Source organism: Cervus canadensis, chromosome 7 (genome assembly GCF_019320065.1).
Source record: "Cervus canadensis isolate Bull #8, Minnesota chromosome 7, ASM1932006v1, whole genome shotgun sequence".
In the NCBI taxonomy this organism is placed as follows: Eukaryota; Metazoa; Chordata; class Mammalia; order Artiodactyla; family Cervidae; genus Cervus; species Cervus canadensis.
The window spans coordinates 58,082,519-58,102,099 of NC_057392.1; the positions used below are offsets into that span (position 1 = coordinate 58,082,519).

A 19,581-nucleotide genomic window follows, 5' to 3' on the forward strand; every position below is an offset into this window, starting at 1 on the left:
CTAGATGTCCATCAACAGGTGAATGGATAATGAAGTTGTGGTACATTTATACAATGGAATATTACTCGCCATAAAAAGGAATGAATTTGAGTCAGTTGGAGAGAGATGGATGAACCTAGAGTTTCTTATATAGAGTGAAGTGAGTCAGAAAGAGAAAAACAAGTATTGTATATTAACACACACACATATATATATGGCATCTAGAAAAATAATACACTGATGAACCTAGTAGAGAACAGACCTGTGGACACAAGAAGGTGAGGGAAGGTGCGAGTGGGGCAAATTGAGAAAACAGCACTGACATACATAGACTATCATGTGTAAAATACATAGTGAGAAACTGCTAAATAATACAGGGAGTCCAGCCTGGCACTCTGTGGTGACACAGAGAGGTGGGCTGGGGGAGGGGAGGGAAGGAAGGAGAGGGATGTTTTATAAATATATAACTATGGCTGATTCGTGTTGTATAGCAGACACCAACACAAAATTGTAAAGCAATGCTTCACCAATTAAAAAATAAATAAAATTTTTAAAAACTAAATTATCTCCAAAAAGCATCACAGCACCAATTCACATAGCATCAGCAATGTATAATTTCAACAGTTTCAATGGACAATTGTCTTTTTTCCCCCCATATAATTTAATTATAAACGCTATCACTATTTTCAGTTCTCTGATGACTGGCAATCTGTGTTTCCATTCATACAGTGTACTTACTTATATAATTCACTGATTCTTTAATTCTCTCTTTTTTAAATACAATAACTGTGCTAATTCTATTTACCTGTTAGGATTGATTATTTAATTTTTACTAAATTTGCTAATCTTTACATATGTGCCTCACGTCAGCTGTGAAAAGTGGTAGATGGTTCATCCACAGATGTGGTCTTTTATGACAAGTTCTACAAAAAGGACGGAGTAGATTCTGAAAGTAATGGGATGGGGACTGGCCTCACCTGAAGTCCTGGAAGAGGACAAATGATAAGTGGACTGGCTACAACTGCACCGAACCCCACATTGCTTTCTTTTTATAAGTCTTTTATTTTATTGATTTATTTTTATTATTTATTTTGCTGTGCTAGGTCTTAGTTGCAGCATGTGAGATTTAGCTCCTCAACCAGGGATCGAACCTGGGCCCCCTGCACTGGGAGTGCAGAGTCTTAGCCACTGGACCATCGGGGAAGTCCCAATAGTCTTTTATCTTATTTTTAATGGAAGATAATTACTTTACAATATTGTGATGGTTTCTGCCACATATCAACATGAATTAACAGTAGGTATACATGTGTCCTCTCCCTCTTTTTTTTTCCCTTTATGTCCTCTCCCTCTTAAACCTCCCTCCCCACCCCATCCCTCTGGGTTGCCACAGAGCACCGGCTTTGGGGTCCCTGCCTCATACAGCAAATTCTCACTAGCCACACACTTTACATACGTAAGCATGCTTCAGTGCTACTCTCTCAAATCATCCCACCTTCTCTCTCCCCTACTGTGTCCAAAAGTCTGTTCTCTATGTCTGCATCTCCACTGCTGCCCTGTAGGTATGTTAATCAGTACCATCTTTCTAGATTCCATATATATGCATTAACATATGATATTTGTCTTTCTCACTTCACTTTGTATAATAGGCTCTAGGTTTGCTTCATGCTGCTTTTCAATAAACAGTATTTGCAATATCAGGTGGGGGGTGTGTGTATATATCCATTAATTTTTTTCTCATAGCCACAAGTGTAATTTTTGCAACATTTTCCCCTTTGCTTTACATTTATTGGAGTATTTTTCATGTTAGTTTCATTTTAAATCAATAGTCCATTACATTTTTGTGATTACCAACTACTAGCCAAGTAAAAGAAACTGAGATTAATGAAGCTTTACTATAAGAAAGATAAAATAAAAGTAACAAAGTGACTCTAATGAATTTAAGGAAAATGTCATATTTGCTAGCCCGTGCACTCTGTAATGTGTTGTTAAAAACAACATGCTAGGAAAGATAATTATATATTTTAGCTCAGCACAAAAAGTCTGGAGGAGGAGAATTAAAGAGCTAAAAATTCAGTAACCAGAGCATAAAAGTTGACAAATAAGGCACTCCTGTGACAAACTGCAGCATGCAGTGCTGGTAAGATTAATGGCAAAACTCTGTTTCTTTCTTAACCAGTAAGAGGCTATAATAAGGAAGCAAGAAAAATATAACTCAGCAACTCCTATCTGCATCTCTAACTTCAAATAAAAATAAAACAAAATTCTAAGACATTTTCTCATCATCCTGGGAGAATATTTATTAGCGCATCAGAGAGAGAGAGAGAAAGAAAAGTACATACAAAAAAAGTTTTTGGCTCTTGTGTTTCTCCGTACTTAGGCATTACTCTTTAGGGTGCAGACTTTGTTTTCTGGAAGGGCTAATTTAAAAACAGATGTTTATTACTTCAAACTTAGCTCCCACAGAGTGTAACAGAAAAAATCCATTCTGAATAACAGAGGGCCACCAAAAAGGTCTTCTACATAACTTTTAATACTCATATTAAAGATTCTATTTGGAGTTTATCATTCATAACTTCAAACTGACAGAGAAAATGACCAAATTCACTTTCTGAACTATCAATTTAACAATTAAAAAATGTGAAGAACTCAGCTTTGATGATGCGATAATTACAAATTCAGAGACTGTCTGAAGGGAGCAAGAGCATCAATCCTAACACTGGCCAGTGTGCACTAAATATATAAACAGAACCAAACAACACCCCACTAGATATAAGAGAAATGTCTTCCATGGGTCTTTATAAAGAAGACAATATAATGTAAATGTAAATACAATATAATATATAATGTAAAACAATGTTCTCAACAATATCTCAACCGTGAATACAATATACCTCATTGGATAATTACATATAATGTTATAGCTAAAACACTGGAATGAATGAGCCCTAAGTAAACAGAAGCTAGAGCCCTTTGTGACTTAACTGAAGGTCTGACACAGCAAATGACTGTCTTCCTGATAACCTTCACTGATACTTTCTAAGTATGATCCAACTGTATATGATTCAGGCAAACTGAATAGACATCAATTCAGGAGTCAAAGTCAGTGTTGCACAGGGCTTGGGGAGTATCTGCACTGGATCCTCACAGCTGTCCTCCACTACTGAAGAAGTGGTACAACCTGGTAGTTAAGAGCAAAAAGCCAGGAGCTAGACCACCTGCATCAGAACCCTACCTTTGCTCCTCAAAAGAAGTAGGAGCAAACTTTGGCAAGTTACTTAATCACATACTACTTCTGGAACTTCATATGTAAAATGAAGATAATAATGATACCTATATCTCACTATTATAAAGTTAAATAACTTGTTATAAAAGATAGATAAATGGAAAGTACTTAGAACAAAACCTGTAATACAGGATGCTATTATTATAAATCTGAAGAATTATGAAATAGCACAGGCTGGTTAACTTACACAGTTACTATTTAAATAAACAGAATCTAATCAAGAGTTTATTTACACTGATTTCTTTTAAACAAAGAGGATCCAAAAACCAACACTGTGGAAACACAATAAATCTTGCCTTTTTTTGAATGGTATGAAATACTGTGTTTTAGTGATGATTCATAAAAAAAGCACATACATATATGTATGCTCTCTCTCTATATAGAGATATATATATATATAGTGCATGAATCATACACTTTTAAGATCTTTAAGTAGTATTGTTCTTTTGCTATGTTCTTTATCTCCACTACTCTGCCACATAAATTTATGGATGATATACCCACAGCATCTATATTGGACAAGTTAATTTTATTAGGTAAATGGACTGAAAATTTTTAAAGAATTTCTGTAAATTCATTGTTTTAAAAAACCATTCAGTCAAATTCATAGCAGTATATTATAATATAAGCAAGAGGCAAATAGGATTCAAAACAATTGAATCTGACAGGCAATATATACTCACTTTCGCTGTAGCAGAAGGCAGTAATCAACTATGACGGGTACCATATCCTGCAGAGAAACAATAAAGAAAGCATCAGAACCACATCTCTGTCCAGCGGCCCCCTGGATAGACACAACACATAATAAAAGTAGTCTGTTTCAAGTACTGTTAAACTGTTGGGAGAATATAACTTGGCACTATACTTTTGGTAAGCAATTTGGCATTCTGTGTCAAAAGCCTTAAAAATGTGAAAACACTTTTACCCAGTAATTCTATCAGGAAATATATCCTAAATACATTTAAGAAGAAAAAAAATTAAAGTATTAAGATATTCTCTACAGTTCTATAATAAAAGAGAGGGGAGAAGGCGGCAGAGGGGAGGGAGACATTGAAATTAAATATACAACATGGGAAAATAGTTAAGTAAATTTGCTATTTAAATTTGCTATTTAATTTAAATTTGCTATTTAAATAAAATATTATGTAGATATTACAAGTTAATAAAGAGCTTACAACATTATAACAACCTTGACAATGTGTAATTATCTCACAATTTTGTAAAGAAAATCTGCAAGGAAAGAAATAGATCAAATTAATAATACAATACAGTTAGTTGGTCCCACTGGTGGCTCGGGTGATTAAAGTTGTCCATATTTTGCCACAATCCTCCAAAACCAGCTATTTTAAGGTTGCTTTAATTTCTCAGTTTCAAAATATTTTGATTTTTTAAAATTCATCATGCATAGACTCAAATCAAGTAAATGGCAACCCATAATTTTGGCCTTTTTAAAGAGAAACCGTGTGAGGAAGGAGCAGTAGCTTATTATGACTAGAACTTGTCAAGTACCCAAGCATTAACATTTCAGCAGTGCTCTTTCATTTTCTGTTAGCTGAGGAGCAATGGTTTCCTTTAAACATCCTGGAAGACCTAGATTATGTGCAGAAGAATACCCATCAGAAGAGAGGAGACACTATGTGAAGAAGAGAATACCACAAGCTTAACAATCCTTTGACAAAAAGAACAAAAACTGAAGAATCCTTACTATCTGAGAGAGAAGTAAGCGAAAGAAGGACCTATGATTCTGAAAGGCTATTCTTGCGCCATCCATCCTGCTTCCTTTAGTTATCAATATTCCTCATGACTACATTAGAATCTTATTTAGGTTCTTCAAAATCAGAAACTAAAACCATAGATATGAAATGTGTTAGAGCTGTATTAAGTCTAAACCCTGAGTGAGAATACAGTGAGATGAATAATCGCCAGGAGAAAAAAAAAAAAACAAAACCTTCTTAGAAACATTGGGGAAATTTAATAAACACTCTTTAAAATACATAGTTGAGCTCCCCCTGCCCCAAAATAGGGGCAATACCCAGGGTTTAAAATTGAAAAGGGAACTGCAAACCAAAACAATAAGCCCTGAGCTGTCACTCAGACTGTCTTATAAATTTGTTATTCATGTAAGAGCTTGGGTTTTAATGTCAGAAACAAGCTGAGGCCTTGATTCTTGCAACATAAAGAAGTGAAACAAAGACCCTCCTAAAACCAGGATTCTTAAAAGGTATCTCCTTAGTGAAAGGAAATTAGGGGGAAAATTAAAAAACTGCCTATAGGCATAGAAAGATCACAAGAAACGCTGTCTGTCTCTGCCTGGATGCCTGGACTCAGAGGGGATAAATTTGTACTCTCTGAGAATTTATAACCAAGATCCTGCCTATAGGTGGATATGGAACTTGAATTTACACTGTCTCCTTAGTATGGGAATAATCAAGCCAAGGAAGCATAACTACGAACAAAGCTAGTGGACGTGATGGAATTCCAGTTGAGCTATTTCAAATCCTCAAAGATGATAATGTGAAAGTGCTGCACTCAATAATGCCAGGAAATCTGGAAAACTCAGCAGTGGCCACAGGACTGGAAAAGGTCAGTTTTCATTCCAAGCCCAAAGAAAGGCAATGCCAAAGAATGCTCACACGACTGCACAACTGCACTCATCTCACACGCTAGTAAAGTAATGCTCAAAATTCTCCAAGCCAGGCTTCAGCAATATGTGAACCATGAACTTCCAGATGTTCAGGCTGGTTTTAGAAAAGTCAGAGGAGCCAGAGATCAAATTGCCAACATCTGCTGGATCATCAAAAAAGCCAGAGTTCCAGAAAAACATCTATTTCTGCTTTATTGACTATGCCAAAGCCTTTGACTGTGTGGATCACAATAAACTATGGAAAACTCTTCAAGAGATGGGCATACCAGACCACCTGACCTGCCTCCTGAGAAATCTGTATGCAGGTAAGGAAGCAACAGTTAGAACTGGACATGGAACAACAGACTGGTTTCAAACAGGAAAAGGAGTACATCAAGGCTGTATATTGTCACCCTACTTATTTAACTTATATGCAGAGTACATCATGAGAAACGCTGGGCTGGATGAAGCACAAGCTGGAATCAAGATTGCTGGGAGAAGTATCAATAACCTCAGATATGCAGATGACACCACCCTTTTGGCAGAAAGTGAAGAAGAACTAAAGAGCCTCTTGATGAAAGTCAAAGAGGAGAGTGAAAAAGTTGCCTTAGAGCTCAACATTCAGAAAACTAAGATCATGGCATCCAGTCCCATCACTTCATGGCAAATAGATGGGGAAACAGTGGCTGACTTTAATTTTCTGGGCTCCAAAATCACTGCAGATGGTGATTGCAGCCATGAAATTAAAATATGCTTACTCCTTGGAAGGAAAGTTATGACCAACCTGGATAGCATATTAAAAAGCAGAGACATTACTTTGCCAACAAAGGTCCATCTAATCAAGACTATGTTTTTTCCAGTGGTCATGTATGGATGTGAGAGTTGGACTATAAAGAGAGCTGAGCGCAGAATTGATGCTTTTGAACTGTGGTGTTGGAGAAGACTCTCCAGAGTCCCTTGGACTGCAAGGAGATCCAACCAGTCCATCCTAAAGGAGATCAGTCCTGGGTGTTCATTGGAAGGACTGATGTTGAAGCTGAAACTCCCAATACTTTGGCCACCTCATGCGAAGAGCTGACTCATTGGAAAAGACCCTGATGCTGGGAAAGATTGAGGGCAGGAGGAGAAGGGGATGACAGAGGATGAGATGGTTGGATGGCATCACCAACTCGATGGACATGGGTTTGAGTGGACTCCAGGAGTTGGTGCTAGACAGGGAGGCCTGGCGTGCTGTGATTCATGGGGTCGCAAAGAGTCGGACATGACTGAGCAACTGAACTGAACTGAATCAAGCCAAGAAATGAACATAAAAGGTGATTGTGAAAAAAGGATACTCCTAGGGCACTTGAAAGATGAAAATTCCAGAAGCAGTATTTGACACATGCAAAATAAGACCTGAAAAAGTCCCACTAAAGATGTGCTCAAAATAAAAAATTTTAAAGCACCTCATGAAATAATGTACCATAAGTAAATGGCAGCAGAAACTGCAAACAACAGGGGGAGACCCATAAAACTTCAAATATTATAATTACTAGGTAGAATTATTAAAGTATATTCAGAATTATTAAAGGCATAAAATAAGGAATTAAGTGCCTAGCCTAGTATTAAGTACTAAGGATAAACGACAGGGATAATGGAGAGTGAAACCACCAGATTAATACATGCAGACAAATCACTCTGCTGATTCTATAAAGGGAGGATCTGGAAAACCAAGACTGAAGATAGGTGGCCATTACAGTCCAAGATGGAAACAGGAGATTAAACTGGGGTAGTGAGAGTAGGCACAAAAAATGGCAGATAGAATCAATAACTATTTATAAAGAAAAACTGTAGAGGGTGGTGACAGACTGGTTGTGGGCAGGAAGGCGTAAGGAATCTATGAAACTGCTAAGTTTCTAGTGTGAGTGATGGTTAGACGACGATGTCATGAAATGAGATAAGGAATAAAAGAGGGAGTATCAGAAGGAAGAAGCTAAATGTAGTCTGGGCTATCATAATAGCTTTAAGGAACACCTTTACTTAGATGTTGAACAGTAAGCAATTGGATATAGTAATCTGAAACACCTGCAACAGTTACCCACTTCTAAGTTATGAGAGGAAATATTATACATGAATAAAACTGTCCGGCAATAACAAAGGAAAAAAATCAGTGGACAGTGAACTACATCTTGAGGACGACCAGTATTTATGACACGGTCAGAGGACGGAAACAAAATCCAACTCAGGAACAGTCACAAAGGTTTAAAAGTTAGAAGAAGAGAAAAAGAAAAAAAGAGAAGAGCATACAATCATAGATGTCTACAGGATACAGAATTTTAAAAAGGAAGGAGTGATCATCACTGTTTAATACAGCACTGGGGATGAATAAAAGATGAACATTTTATTTACAGATTAGGATATCATAGGTATCATAGTAAAAAGGTGTTTTATCTTCGTGATTAGATGGTAAGCACAGTAATGGGTGAGAACCAGCTTGCAGAGATCTGGGGGAGAAAGGTGAGAGGGGAAGGAGGAGGAGAGGGGGAGGAAGAGACAGAGAAAACATCAATATATGCATAATTGAAATCCCTGAATAAGAAAACTAAAACAACAAAATAGAATAAATAGTTCAAGATACAATCCAAGAAAACCTTCCTGAGATTTTTTTTTTACAGTCGTCAATCTACATATTAATAGCGCAGGGTAAAAAATGGCCTAGGTTAATTATTCTGAGACCCAGTAAAATTACTGGATTACCCAAACTAAGTAGCCAGTAAATAAGATGAATTTTGAGAGAGGACAAAAAGACACCTGGCTAGCCTCAGATTTTCCCACAATAGTATTCGATGACAGAAGATAACAGAACAACATTTTCAAGATCCTTAAGGAAAGGCAAAATATTTTTCAATATAAAAGCTAGAGACCAACAATTTGAAGACTCAACAACTCAAAAAACATTGTTCTCTTCAGGCTTCCTTTGTTTTTTTTTAACCTCTTCCGTATTACTTTACTTTTGGCCAAATCTTGACCAAATAGCCTCCATATCTGGGAAAAAAATGGTGTGTCTTTTATTAAACATTTGTCCCCTTCTGTTTAGAAGCCTATCATTTTATAGCCAAGAATGTGAAGCATGATATTCTTCTTCATGAAAACAGTATGAATTCAAATAACATTTGAAAAATAAAGACATTTCAAAAGATAAAATGTCCTCCATAATTTTACCACTAAGAGAAAATATTATTTAAAACTATTATATTTCTTTACCTTTTGCTAATCATTTAGCATAATTAAGATGATATCAGTTGTTCTCAAAGTGTGACTCATAAGAGGACCACAGGACATCTTCAAGACTCAAAGTTTTGTGAAGTCAAACATTTTCATGATATTATAATCTTAATAGTAATATGAAGATTTCACTTTTATTATTCAGCGTGTTCACATTTGCAAATATAATGCAACAAGGGTCAGTTAAACTGCTGTCTTCTTAGCCTGAATCCAAGCAGTGGAACCAATCTATACTAGCAGTCATCATATTCTTCACAGTCATACCCTCAGAGGAAAGGAAAAAAATGCCATTTTCACTCAAGACAGCCTTTAGGGGATTCCTCAGTGGTCCAGTGGTTAAGAATTCACCTACCAATGCAGTTGGACATGGGTTTGATCCCTGGTCAGGAACAATCCTGTTCCTCCACCATAACAGGAGAAACCACCACAATGAGAAGCCCACACACGGCAACTACAGAGTAGCACCAACTCGCCGCAACTAGAGAAAGGCTGTGAGCAACAACAAAGACCCAACGCAGTCAAAAAACAAAAACAAAGACTGTCCTTGATGAAGCAGTGCTTTTTATTAATTTTATTAAATCTCAACCTTCAAGTTACATTAAAAACAAAAAATTCTTTGTGATGAAACAAGAAATAGGACTAAAGCACTTCTGTTGCACCACAAAGCACTGTAGTTGTCTCAACAAAAGCACTTGTGCAACTGTTTGAGTTGTGAGCTGAACCAATCACTTCTATCATGGAGTATGATGACTGACAGAAAAAGATTTCTGTTCAGACTTGAGTGTGTTATGAAAATTTTTTCAGAAATGGAACACAGTAAAGCTGTCACTTTAGGGGAAAAAAAGGAACATGTTGCTAATGATTAAAATTCAAGCTTTCAATTGAAAATAAGAATTTTGGAAATCATACAGCCACCACTGTGAGCTTTACAGCTTCAGGGTAGTTAAAGACTTTACTGATGAGACTGGAGGTGATTCATTAGCCCTTGTTTTTTTTTTTTTTTTTGGGGGGGGGAGCCTCATGGCATGGCTTGTGGAATCTGTTTCCCAACAGGATTTGAGCCTGGGCCCCCTCGATAGTGAGAGTGCAGAGTCCTAACCACTGGACCACCAGGGAATTAGTCTTTCTTGAAGGAACTGATTCAGCAGCCAAGAAATGACTGGGGAAACTATAGTAAAAGCACTGGCAATCAGCAGGAACTATATTTAACTTAAAAAGTAAGCCTAAAACAAACAGACACCCTGACAGTGAGGAAAAGACTTATATGAAAACAAACTGGGAGGAGAAAGGAAAAAAAGGTTGGAGGGAGATTAAGTGGCCTCATTGGTATAATGGTAGTTAAAAGATATCCTTTAAAACTCACAAACTTAGAAGTAGAAACATTTTTAACAGTATAAAAGATAATGGTTAAAATCTGGCAACAGAGGAGGGGTTGAGGAGGAAGAATAAAGAAAATTATGCTAAGAAGAAAGAATAAAGAAAATTATATAATAACAGAAACGACTAATGCCCCCCCCCACAAATAGCAGATGACGGGAACTATACAATACTATAATTACAAAGGCAATCACTGGAATAAAAGACACAATCTTAAATATCAGAAGTACACACATGTAAAAAAGTAAAGTGGTTAAAGGTTTTCTTTTTAAAAAATAAAAACAAAAAAATATTTGTTTTAATTCACCTAAGATTTTCAGGTTGAAATCTGAAAAAAGCAAAAATCTAAAATCTTTAAAAAAAGCCAACCCTCAAACTCCATGCAAAGAAAAAGAGGACTGTGATCAGATTAAATGTTGTTTATCAGCTAAAGTAAAATTCAGGCTAAAATGGCACTAAGTGAGTAAATAAATCATCATGAAGATCAATTTCCTATTTCTATATGCCAAATTACAACATGGTACATTCTATATTATATAGTGCTAATGATCCTAAGGCTTAGAAGACAGAAGGAAAAATAGAGAAAAGAGCACTGTACCAGGGCACTTTAATTTACTTCTCACTATCCACAAGAAACTGGGTGGACAAAAAAAGGGTAAGGATTTAGGATATCTAACAATTTTAAAAATATGACTGATAATGAACTATTCTCTGTGAAAACACACAAAACACTATATTTCAAGTGCTAATGGAACACTAATGAAAAGTGATCATACATTGGGCCACAGACACACCAAAAAAAACCCCTAAATAAACTCCAAGAAGTAGAATCAGTACACAAAACATTATCTGATCCCAATACAAAAAAACTAGAAAGGAATCACACATCAGAAAATAAATGTTCTTTTCCACCTAAAAAATAAACTTTCTCTAAAACTCTTCAAAGAAGGAATACTTATCACATTTGAAGATTATAAAGTCAATGATGACAGTGGTACATACTGAATTGATTCTTTACTGTCTGAGCCACCAGGGAAATCCATGCACACCAGAGTGGATAACCTATCCCTTATCCAGGGGAACTATCTTATCCAGGGGAACTACCCGACCCAGGAATTGAACCAGGGTCTCCTCCATTGCAGGTAGATTCTTTACCAGCTGAGCTACCAGGGAAACCCACTGAAATGATAGCTTTAAAGAAATCTATAAATTAACATTTTTAGAACACTCCAACATCAGCAAAACATACATTTTTCTTAAACAGGCAGGACATTTACTAAGATAAATGATATATTTTAGGCCATAAAGCAAGTTCCAAATTTAAAAAGATTCAAGTCATACAAAGTATGTTCTCAGACCACAATGAAATTAAATCAGAAATTAACAAAATAAATAACAACAGAGATGACATTGCTATAGATTCTCCAGATATGAAAAGGGTAATGAAAATGTCATGAGTTGTTGTTGAATGATGAAACTTAGATGAAATGGCTGAATTTCTTTAAAGATAGAAAATATCAATGCTCACTCAAATAGAAATAGAACTACATAATCTTCTAAGAAAATGTACTTTAAAACTTTCCTACAAAGAAAACTCAAGACTTTGATAACTTTCAGTGGTAAATTTTATCAAACATTTAAGGAATAAATATCAATTATTATAAATTATTACTAAAAACAACTCTTCTATAACACTGAAAAGGAGGTAATAATTCACAACTAATTCTATGAAGTCAGCATAACTCCAACACCAAAACCACACAAAGGCATTACAGGAAAACAAAACAGATTACCATTCTTCATGAACACAGATATTCACATTAGAAAGGATAATGTCTCATAACCAAGTGGATTTACCAAAGGAATGTAGAGCTGGTTTAAAACTCAAAAAAAAATCTATATAAATCACCTACTTAACAATGAACTATGGACGGAGGTTTGTGACATTGTACACAAGACAGGGATCAAGAAAAAGAAATGCAAAAAAGCAAAATTGCTCTCTGAGGAGGCCTTACAAATAGCTGTGAAAAGAAGAGAAGCGAAAAACAAAGGAGAAAGGGAAAGATATACCCATTTGAATGCAGAGTTCCAAAGAATACCAAGGAGAGATAAGAAAGCCTTCCTCAGTGATCAATGCAAAGAAATAGAGGAAAACAACAGAGTGGGAAAGACTAGAGATCTCTTCAAGAAAATTAGAGATACCAAGGGAACATTTCATGCAAAGATGGGCTCAATAAAGGACAGAAATGGTAGGTATCTAACAGAAGCAGAAGATATTAAGAGGTGTCAAGAATACACAGAAGAACTGTACAAAAAAGATCTTCATGACCCAGATAATCATGATGGTGTGATCACTCACCTAGAGCCAGGAATGTGAAGTCAAGTGGGCCTTAGGATGCACACTACCAACAAAGCTAGTGGAGGTAATGAAATTCCAGTTGAGCTATTTCAAATCCTCAAAGATGATGCTGTGAAAGTGCTGCACTCAATATGCCAGCAAAGTTGGAAAACTCAGCAGTGGCCACGGCACTGGAAAAGGTCAGTTTTCATTCCAATCCCAAAGAAAGGCAATGCCAAAGAATGATCAAAGAACTGCACAATTGCACTCATCTCACACGCTAGTAAAGTAATGCTCAAAATTCTCCAAGCCAGGCTTCAGCAATACATGGCCCCTGGACTTCCAGATGTTCAGGTTGGTTTTAGAAAAGGCAGAGGAACCAGAGATCAAATTGCCAACATCTGCTGGATCATCAAAAAAGCAAGAGAGTTCCAGAAAAACATCTATTTCTGCTTTCTTGACTATGCCAAAGCCTTTGACTGTGTGGATCACAATAAACTATGGAAAACTCTTCAAGAGATGGGCATACCAGACCACCTGACCTGCCTCCTGAGAAATCTGTATGCAGGTCAGGAAGCAACAGTTAGAACTGGACATGGAACAACAGACTGGTTCCAAACAGGAAAAGGAGTACATCAAGGCTGTATGTTGTCACCCTGCTTATTTAACTTATATGCAGAGTACATCATGAGAAACACTGGGCTGGAAGAAGCTAGAATCAAGATTGCTGGGAGAAGTATCAATAACCTCAGATATGCAGATGACACCACCCTTATGGCAGAGTGAAAGAGGAGAGTACAAAAGTTGGCTTAAAGATCAACATTCAGAAAACTAAGATCATGGCATCCAGTTCCATCACTTCATGGCAAATAGATGGAGAAACAGTGGAAACAGTGACAGACTTTATTTTGGGGGGCTCCAAAATCACTGCAGATGGTGACTGCAGCCATGAAATTAAAAGACGCTTACTCCTTGGAAGGAAAGTTATGACCAACCTAGACAGCACATTGAGAAGGCAATGACACCCCACTCTGGTACTCTCGCCTGGAAAATCCCATGGACAGAGGAGCCTGGTAGGCTGTAGTCCATGGGGTCGCTAAGAGTTGGACACGACCGAGCTACTTCACTTTCACTTTTCACTTTCATGCATTGGAGAAGGAAATGGCAACCCACTCCAGTGTTCTTGCTTGGAGAATCCCAGGGACAGGGGAGCCTGGTGGGCTGCCGTCTATGGGGTCACACAGAGTTGGACACGACTGAAGTGACATAGCAGCAGCAGCAGCAGACAGCATATTAAAAAGCAGAGACATTACTTTGCCAACAAAGGTCTGTCTAGTCAAGGCTATGGTTTTTCCAGTGGTCATGTATGGATGTGAGACTTGGACTATAAAGAAAGCTGAGCACAGAAGAATTGATGCTTTTGAACTGTGGTGTTGGAGAAGACTCTTCAGAGTCCCTTGGACTGCAAGGAGATCCAACCAGTCCATCCTAAAGGAGATCAGTCCTGGGTGTTCATTGGAAGGACTGATGCTGAAGATGAAATTCCAATACTTGGCCACCTGATGCAAAGAGCTGACTCATTTGAAAAGACCCTGATGCTGGGAAAGATTGAGGTCAGGAGGAGAAGGAGACGACAAAGGATAAGATGGTTGGATGGCATCACAGACTCAACGGACATGAGTTTGGGTGGACTCCGGGAGTTGGTGATGGACAGGGAGGCCTTTCATGCTGCGGTTCATGAGGTCGCAAAGAGTCGGACATAACTGAGCAACTGAACTGAACTGAATTAACAAATGAAAAAAATCATATCAAACGGTGAATCAAGTATATCTTACAAAATTCAACATCCACTCATGAAAAACAACTCTTAGAAAAACAGAGAGGGAAATTTCCATGACTTAATAAAGAGTATCTGCAACAAATATGCAACTAACATTACACTTAATGGTGAAAAATCAAATGTTTTAACTCTGACTGGGAACAAGGCAAGAATGTCAGCTTTCACCACGCTTATTTAACAAGGGAAGAAGTTCCAGCCCTAGAAATACTGCCCTGGAAGTTCCAGCCATCGGCAGGGGCAGTGTTGGGGGTAGCAGGGGAGAAGGCACAGATTAGGAAGAAAAAAATAAAACCGTTCCTGTATGTGGATAACATGGTTATCTACATAGCAAATCCCAAGGAATCTACACAAAACTTCCTAGAACAAAGAAGTGAGTCCAGCAAGATTGCGGGATATAAGACAAACACAAAAACCAACTATATGCTATTAGTGAACACATGGCCACCAAAATAAAAAATTCAATCCCATCTACAATTGCAAAAGAAAAGAAGGGAGAAGGGGAGGGAAGACAGGTAGGAAAACTAACTAATACATCATGTATAGTAATTATACTGGAAGACACAACATAGTAAAGATGTCAATTCTGCCCAAATTGATACATAGGTATAATATATTGATAATTTCTATCAAAATCCTCACAAGATTTTTTGTACAGACAAGAATATTCTATAATGTATATGGAAAAGAAATTACAAGAGCTGAAATAATTTTGATATGAAAAATAAAGTGGAAGAATCACTTTATCTAATTTCAAGACTTACTATAAAAGCTATAGTAACCAAGACTGCGGCATTGGCAGAAGTACAGACACATAGATCAATGAAACACAAAGGAGAACTGAGAAATAGACCCACACAAGCACACCCAACTCATTTTTGACAAAGGTACTAAAGCAATTCAGTAGGGGAAAGGTAGCTTTTTCAACAAATTGTGCCAGAGCACTTGGACATTTATAGGCCAAAAAATAAAAATAAACCTTCAATCTAAGTCTAAGTTATGTAAAATTTAACTCAAAATATCACAGATTAATTACAAACATGAAACTATAAAACTTAAAAAAACACACACACAGGAAAAAATCTTCAGGATCCTAGGTTAGGCAAAGAGTTCTTAGACCTGATGCCAAAGCATAAAAGGAAAAAGAAACTGGACTTCATCAAAATTTAAAACTTTTGCTCTGCAAAAGGCCCTGCTAAAAAGAGTAAAAAGAAAAGTTACTTACCTATTTGACAAAAAACTAGAATGTAGAATACATTTTTAAAAAATCTGAAATTATCAAAACTCAACAGTAAAATGGAAATCTAATTAGAACATAGGCAAAACACATGAACAAAATTTGACAGAAGTTAAACCACAGTGAGATATCACTACACATCTATCAGAATAGCAAAAATAAAACTGAGAGTGACTTCACCAAATACTGGTGAGGACATGGACAAACAGAATCATTCATATATTGTTGTTGAAAATATAAAATGGTACAACCACTCTGGAAAACAATTTGGTAGTTTCTTAAAAAAAAATTAAACATGCGGCTATTATATGATCCAGCAATTGCACTCTTGAACATTTCTCTCAGAGAAATGAAAAAAGCTTATACAAACTTATATACGAAAGTTTATACTGGCTTTATTTTTAACAGCCCCAAGCTGGAAACAATGTAGATGTCCTTCAATGAGTGAATGTTTAATCATACTGTGGTATATCCATCCATACTATGATGGATAGTATGGATATGGATACTAGACGGATAGTCAAACTACTGACAGATACAACCACCTAGATGAATCCCCGAACAATTAAGTTGAATTCAAAAAGGTCAATCCCCAAAGGTTACATACTAAAAATTCATTTACCTAGCATTCTTGAAATGACAAAATGGTAGAAATGGAGAACAATTAATGGTTGCCAAGGGTTAAGAAAGGGGTCCGGGGGAGACAGGAGAGAAGTAGTCATGGCTACAGGGGGGCGTAATGAGGGATGCATGTGGTGGTGATGATGTTTTTTGGTATCTTTACTGCACGTGTTCAATATCCCAGCTAAGTACTTGTACTATAGTTTTGCAAAATGTTCCCACTGGGAAAAACTGAGTTAAGGGTACAATGGATCTGTTTACATTACTTTTTGCAACTAAATGTTAATCTACAATGATCCTAGAGCTTCCCAGGTAGTGCTAGTGGTAAAGAACCCCCCTGCCAATTCAGGAGACATAAGAGATGAGGGTTCGATCCCTGGGTCAGGAAGATTCCCTGGAGGCGGGCATGGCAACCCAGTCTGGTATTCTTGCTTAGAGAATCCCATGGACAGAGAAGCCTTGCAAGCTACAGTGCACAGGGTCACACAGAGTCGGACACAACTGAAGTGACTTAGCATGCATGCACAATGATCCAAACATTTAAAATTTAATTAAAAGGACATTGCTAATTATTACAGAAATGCAAATCAAAACTATAATGAGATATCACCTTACTCCAGCCAGAATGGCTATCATCAAAAAATCCATGAACAATAAATGCTGGAGAGGGTGTGGAGAGAAGGGAACTCTCCTAAACTGTTGGTGAGAATGTAAATAGGTACAGCTACTATGGAGAACAGTATGAAGGTTCCTTAAAAAACTAAAAACAGAAACTCCCATATGAACCTGCAATCCCACTCCTGGGCATATATCTGGAGAAAAACATGATCCAAAATGATACATGCACCCCAGTGTTCACTGCAGCACTGTTTACAATAGCCTAGACATGGAAGCAACTTAAGTATACATCAATAGATAAATGGCTTTAGAAGATGTGGTTTATATATATAATGGAATACTACTCAGCCGTAAAAAAGAATGAAATAATGCCATTTGCAGCAACATGGATGGACATAGAGATTGTCATACTGAGTGAAGTTAGACAGAGAAGGAGAAACATGACATCCTTTATATGTGGAGTTTAAAAAGAAATGATACAAATGAACTTGCACAACAGAAAGCGACTCAAAAACTTAGAAAATGAACTTATGGTTGGTTACCAGAGAGAAAGATGAGAGGAAGAGACAGTTAGGGAGTTTGGGGTGGACATGTACACACTGTATTTAAAACGCATAACCAACAAGGACCTACTCTATAGTGCATGGGACTCTGCTAGAGAAAGCCCACTTGCAACAATGAAGACAAAGCACAGCCAAAAATAAACAAACAGATGTATATAATTTAAAAAGCAAAAAAAAAAAAGAAGCGAAACCCTCAGTCCATCCAGCCAGACCTGTCTACACATGCCTCACTATGGGATATTAGGAGATCAAGGACCCATATGCAAACTCCAAGTCCTCCTGCCTGTGCTGTGTGCTGCTTGCTTATCTGATTGTCTTGCAACACGGACACTGTGAGCAACATCTGCTTGAAGCAGGAGATTCCCCTCAGTCTCAAAAGCATACAAGGCCATCCCTGAGAAACAGCTGAACATTTGGTCTCCAGAATTTTTAAAAAGTAAACATTTTTCTAATCTCTTCCTCAATATACAGTCCTATACGTGATCAAGTGACCAAAGAAGACTGTTTCTCTTGTTAGATATCTGTGTATATTTAAGATTAATTTTAAAAGACAACATGGATATGTGACTTACATGCTGAGCTGAGAGAAGACCTAAATTTAAGCATGTCAATTGTCTGAGTGACTGAATGGATCATTTTATTGCATTGTGACTGTCTTACCATCTGCTGACTAAAGATATAATCTCTGGCTTTCATGGGGATGATGTAAAAGAAATGAGATAGTAGATGCAGATTCCTTTGCAATATAACTAGAGCAATATAATTCTCATAATTTATATTCTAAAAATCAATCAGGCAATAAAAAATGCATTGTTTGATAATGATTCAAAATCTTAATTAAAGTCTAGAATATATATGTACACCAAAGCAGATACACATACCTAAACACACACACATACCACAGCTCAGATAGATAGATCGACAGCTCAATCCATCTCTGCAGGCGCTCAGAATTAAGCAGCTGGTATTCCAGTATTAGTACACAAACACCGTGAACAGCTATATATAAATAGCTCTCTGTATACGTAAGTGTGTATATGTATTTTTCCTTCTTTTTTCTTTTCAGATATCATTATAACAAAATAATCTGGTAAGGAAAAATATCTGACTCCCTAGAACCAACATTTTTAAACAAGCCTCAGAGATAAGGTCCAGTGTGCTGGACACCAATACTATTTTTCCTTCTTCAAGTCATTTCAGGGAAGCATGAATTAGACAAGGAAAGCTCTACTGCTTCATCCTACATTCAGCTTTTAGTCCCTGTCCGTTCTTTGGCATGAACTCTTAATACAAAAATAAATGCCAACGGCTGCAATAACAAAGGCCTTGAATGTTCTTTTTGACATGGAAATGTAAAATGAAACTGGAAAGGGAGCCTGGTAATGATTAACGTAAGGTTTCACTTAAAAGATATTTTAAAATTATATAACTTTTCAAATCTTTTTAAGGTTGATTCATATTTTTTAAATGCTTTGGGTTTATTTATTTAACCTCTACTCTGTAACATGAACAAACAAAGATAAATGTAGCAAGATAAAATAACCAAAAATACATGAAAATGCTTCCACAGTTCACTTGGCAGCTTTAGAGTTTGAGAACACTGTTAGCAGAGAACTCAGATACCAGAAAAGCCAAAGGGACAGACTGTTTCCGGAGTTGTTAACTGTGTTGACTACTACTGAGGACCAATAAGATGAGGAATAAAAGGACCCAAGATCATTCAAATATGATTACTATCATTACCCTAAAATGAATTCATTTGTATTTTCACTTTTGTATATATTTTAGTATCTTCCTAAAACCACATTATTACTTAGGTCTTCTTTATTTCAAAGTGACCT

General features: G+C 36.8%; 1 protein-coding gene and 1 non-coding gene across 6 annotated transcripts in view; both read right to left on the minus strand.

The window, feature by feature from the left end:
* The window catches only part of VPS8 (VPS8 subunit of CORVET complex), a 285,565-nt gene that overhangs the window by 195,469 nt on the left and 70,515 nt on the right, over window positions 1-19,581 (minus strand). For all 5 annotated transcript variants that reach the window (XM_043473511.1, XM_043473513.1, XM_043473510.1 and 2 more), the window contains one exon: window positions 3,946-3,992. In XM_043473511.1, coding sequence (XP_043329446.1) covers window positions 3,946-3,992 — 47 coding nt within the window. The remainder of the gene's footprint in view (window positions 1-3,945; window positions 3,993-19,581) is intronic.
* TRNAG-CCC lies at window positions 1,110-1,182 on the minus strand. Its single transcript has one exon. It is a non-coding gene; the product is annotated as a tRNA-Gly (tRNA).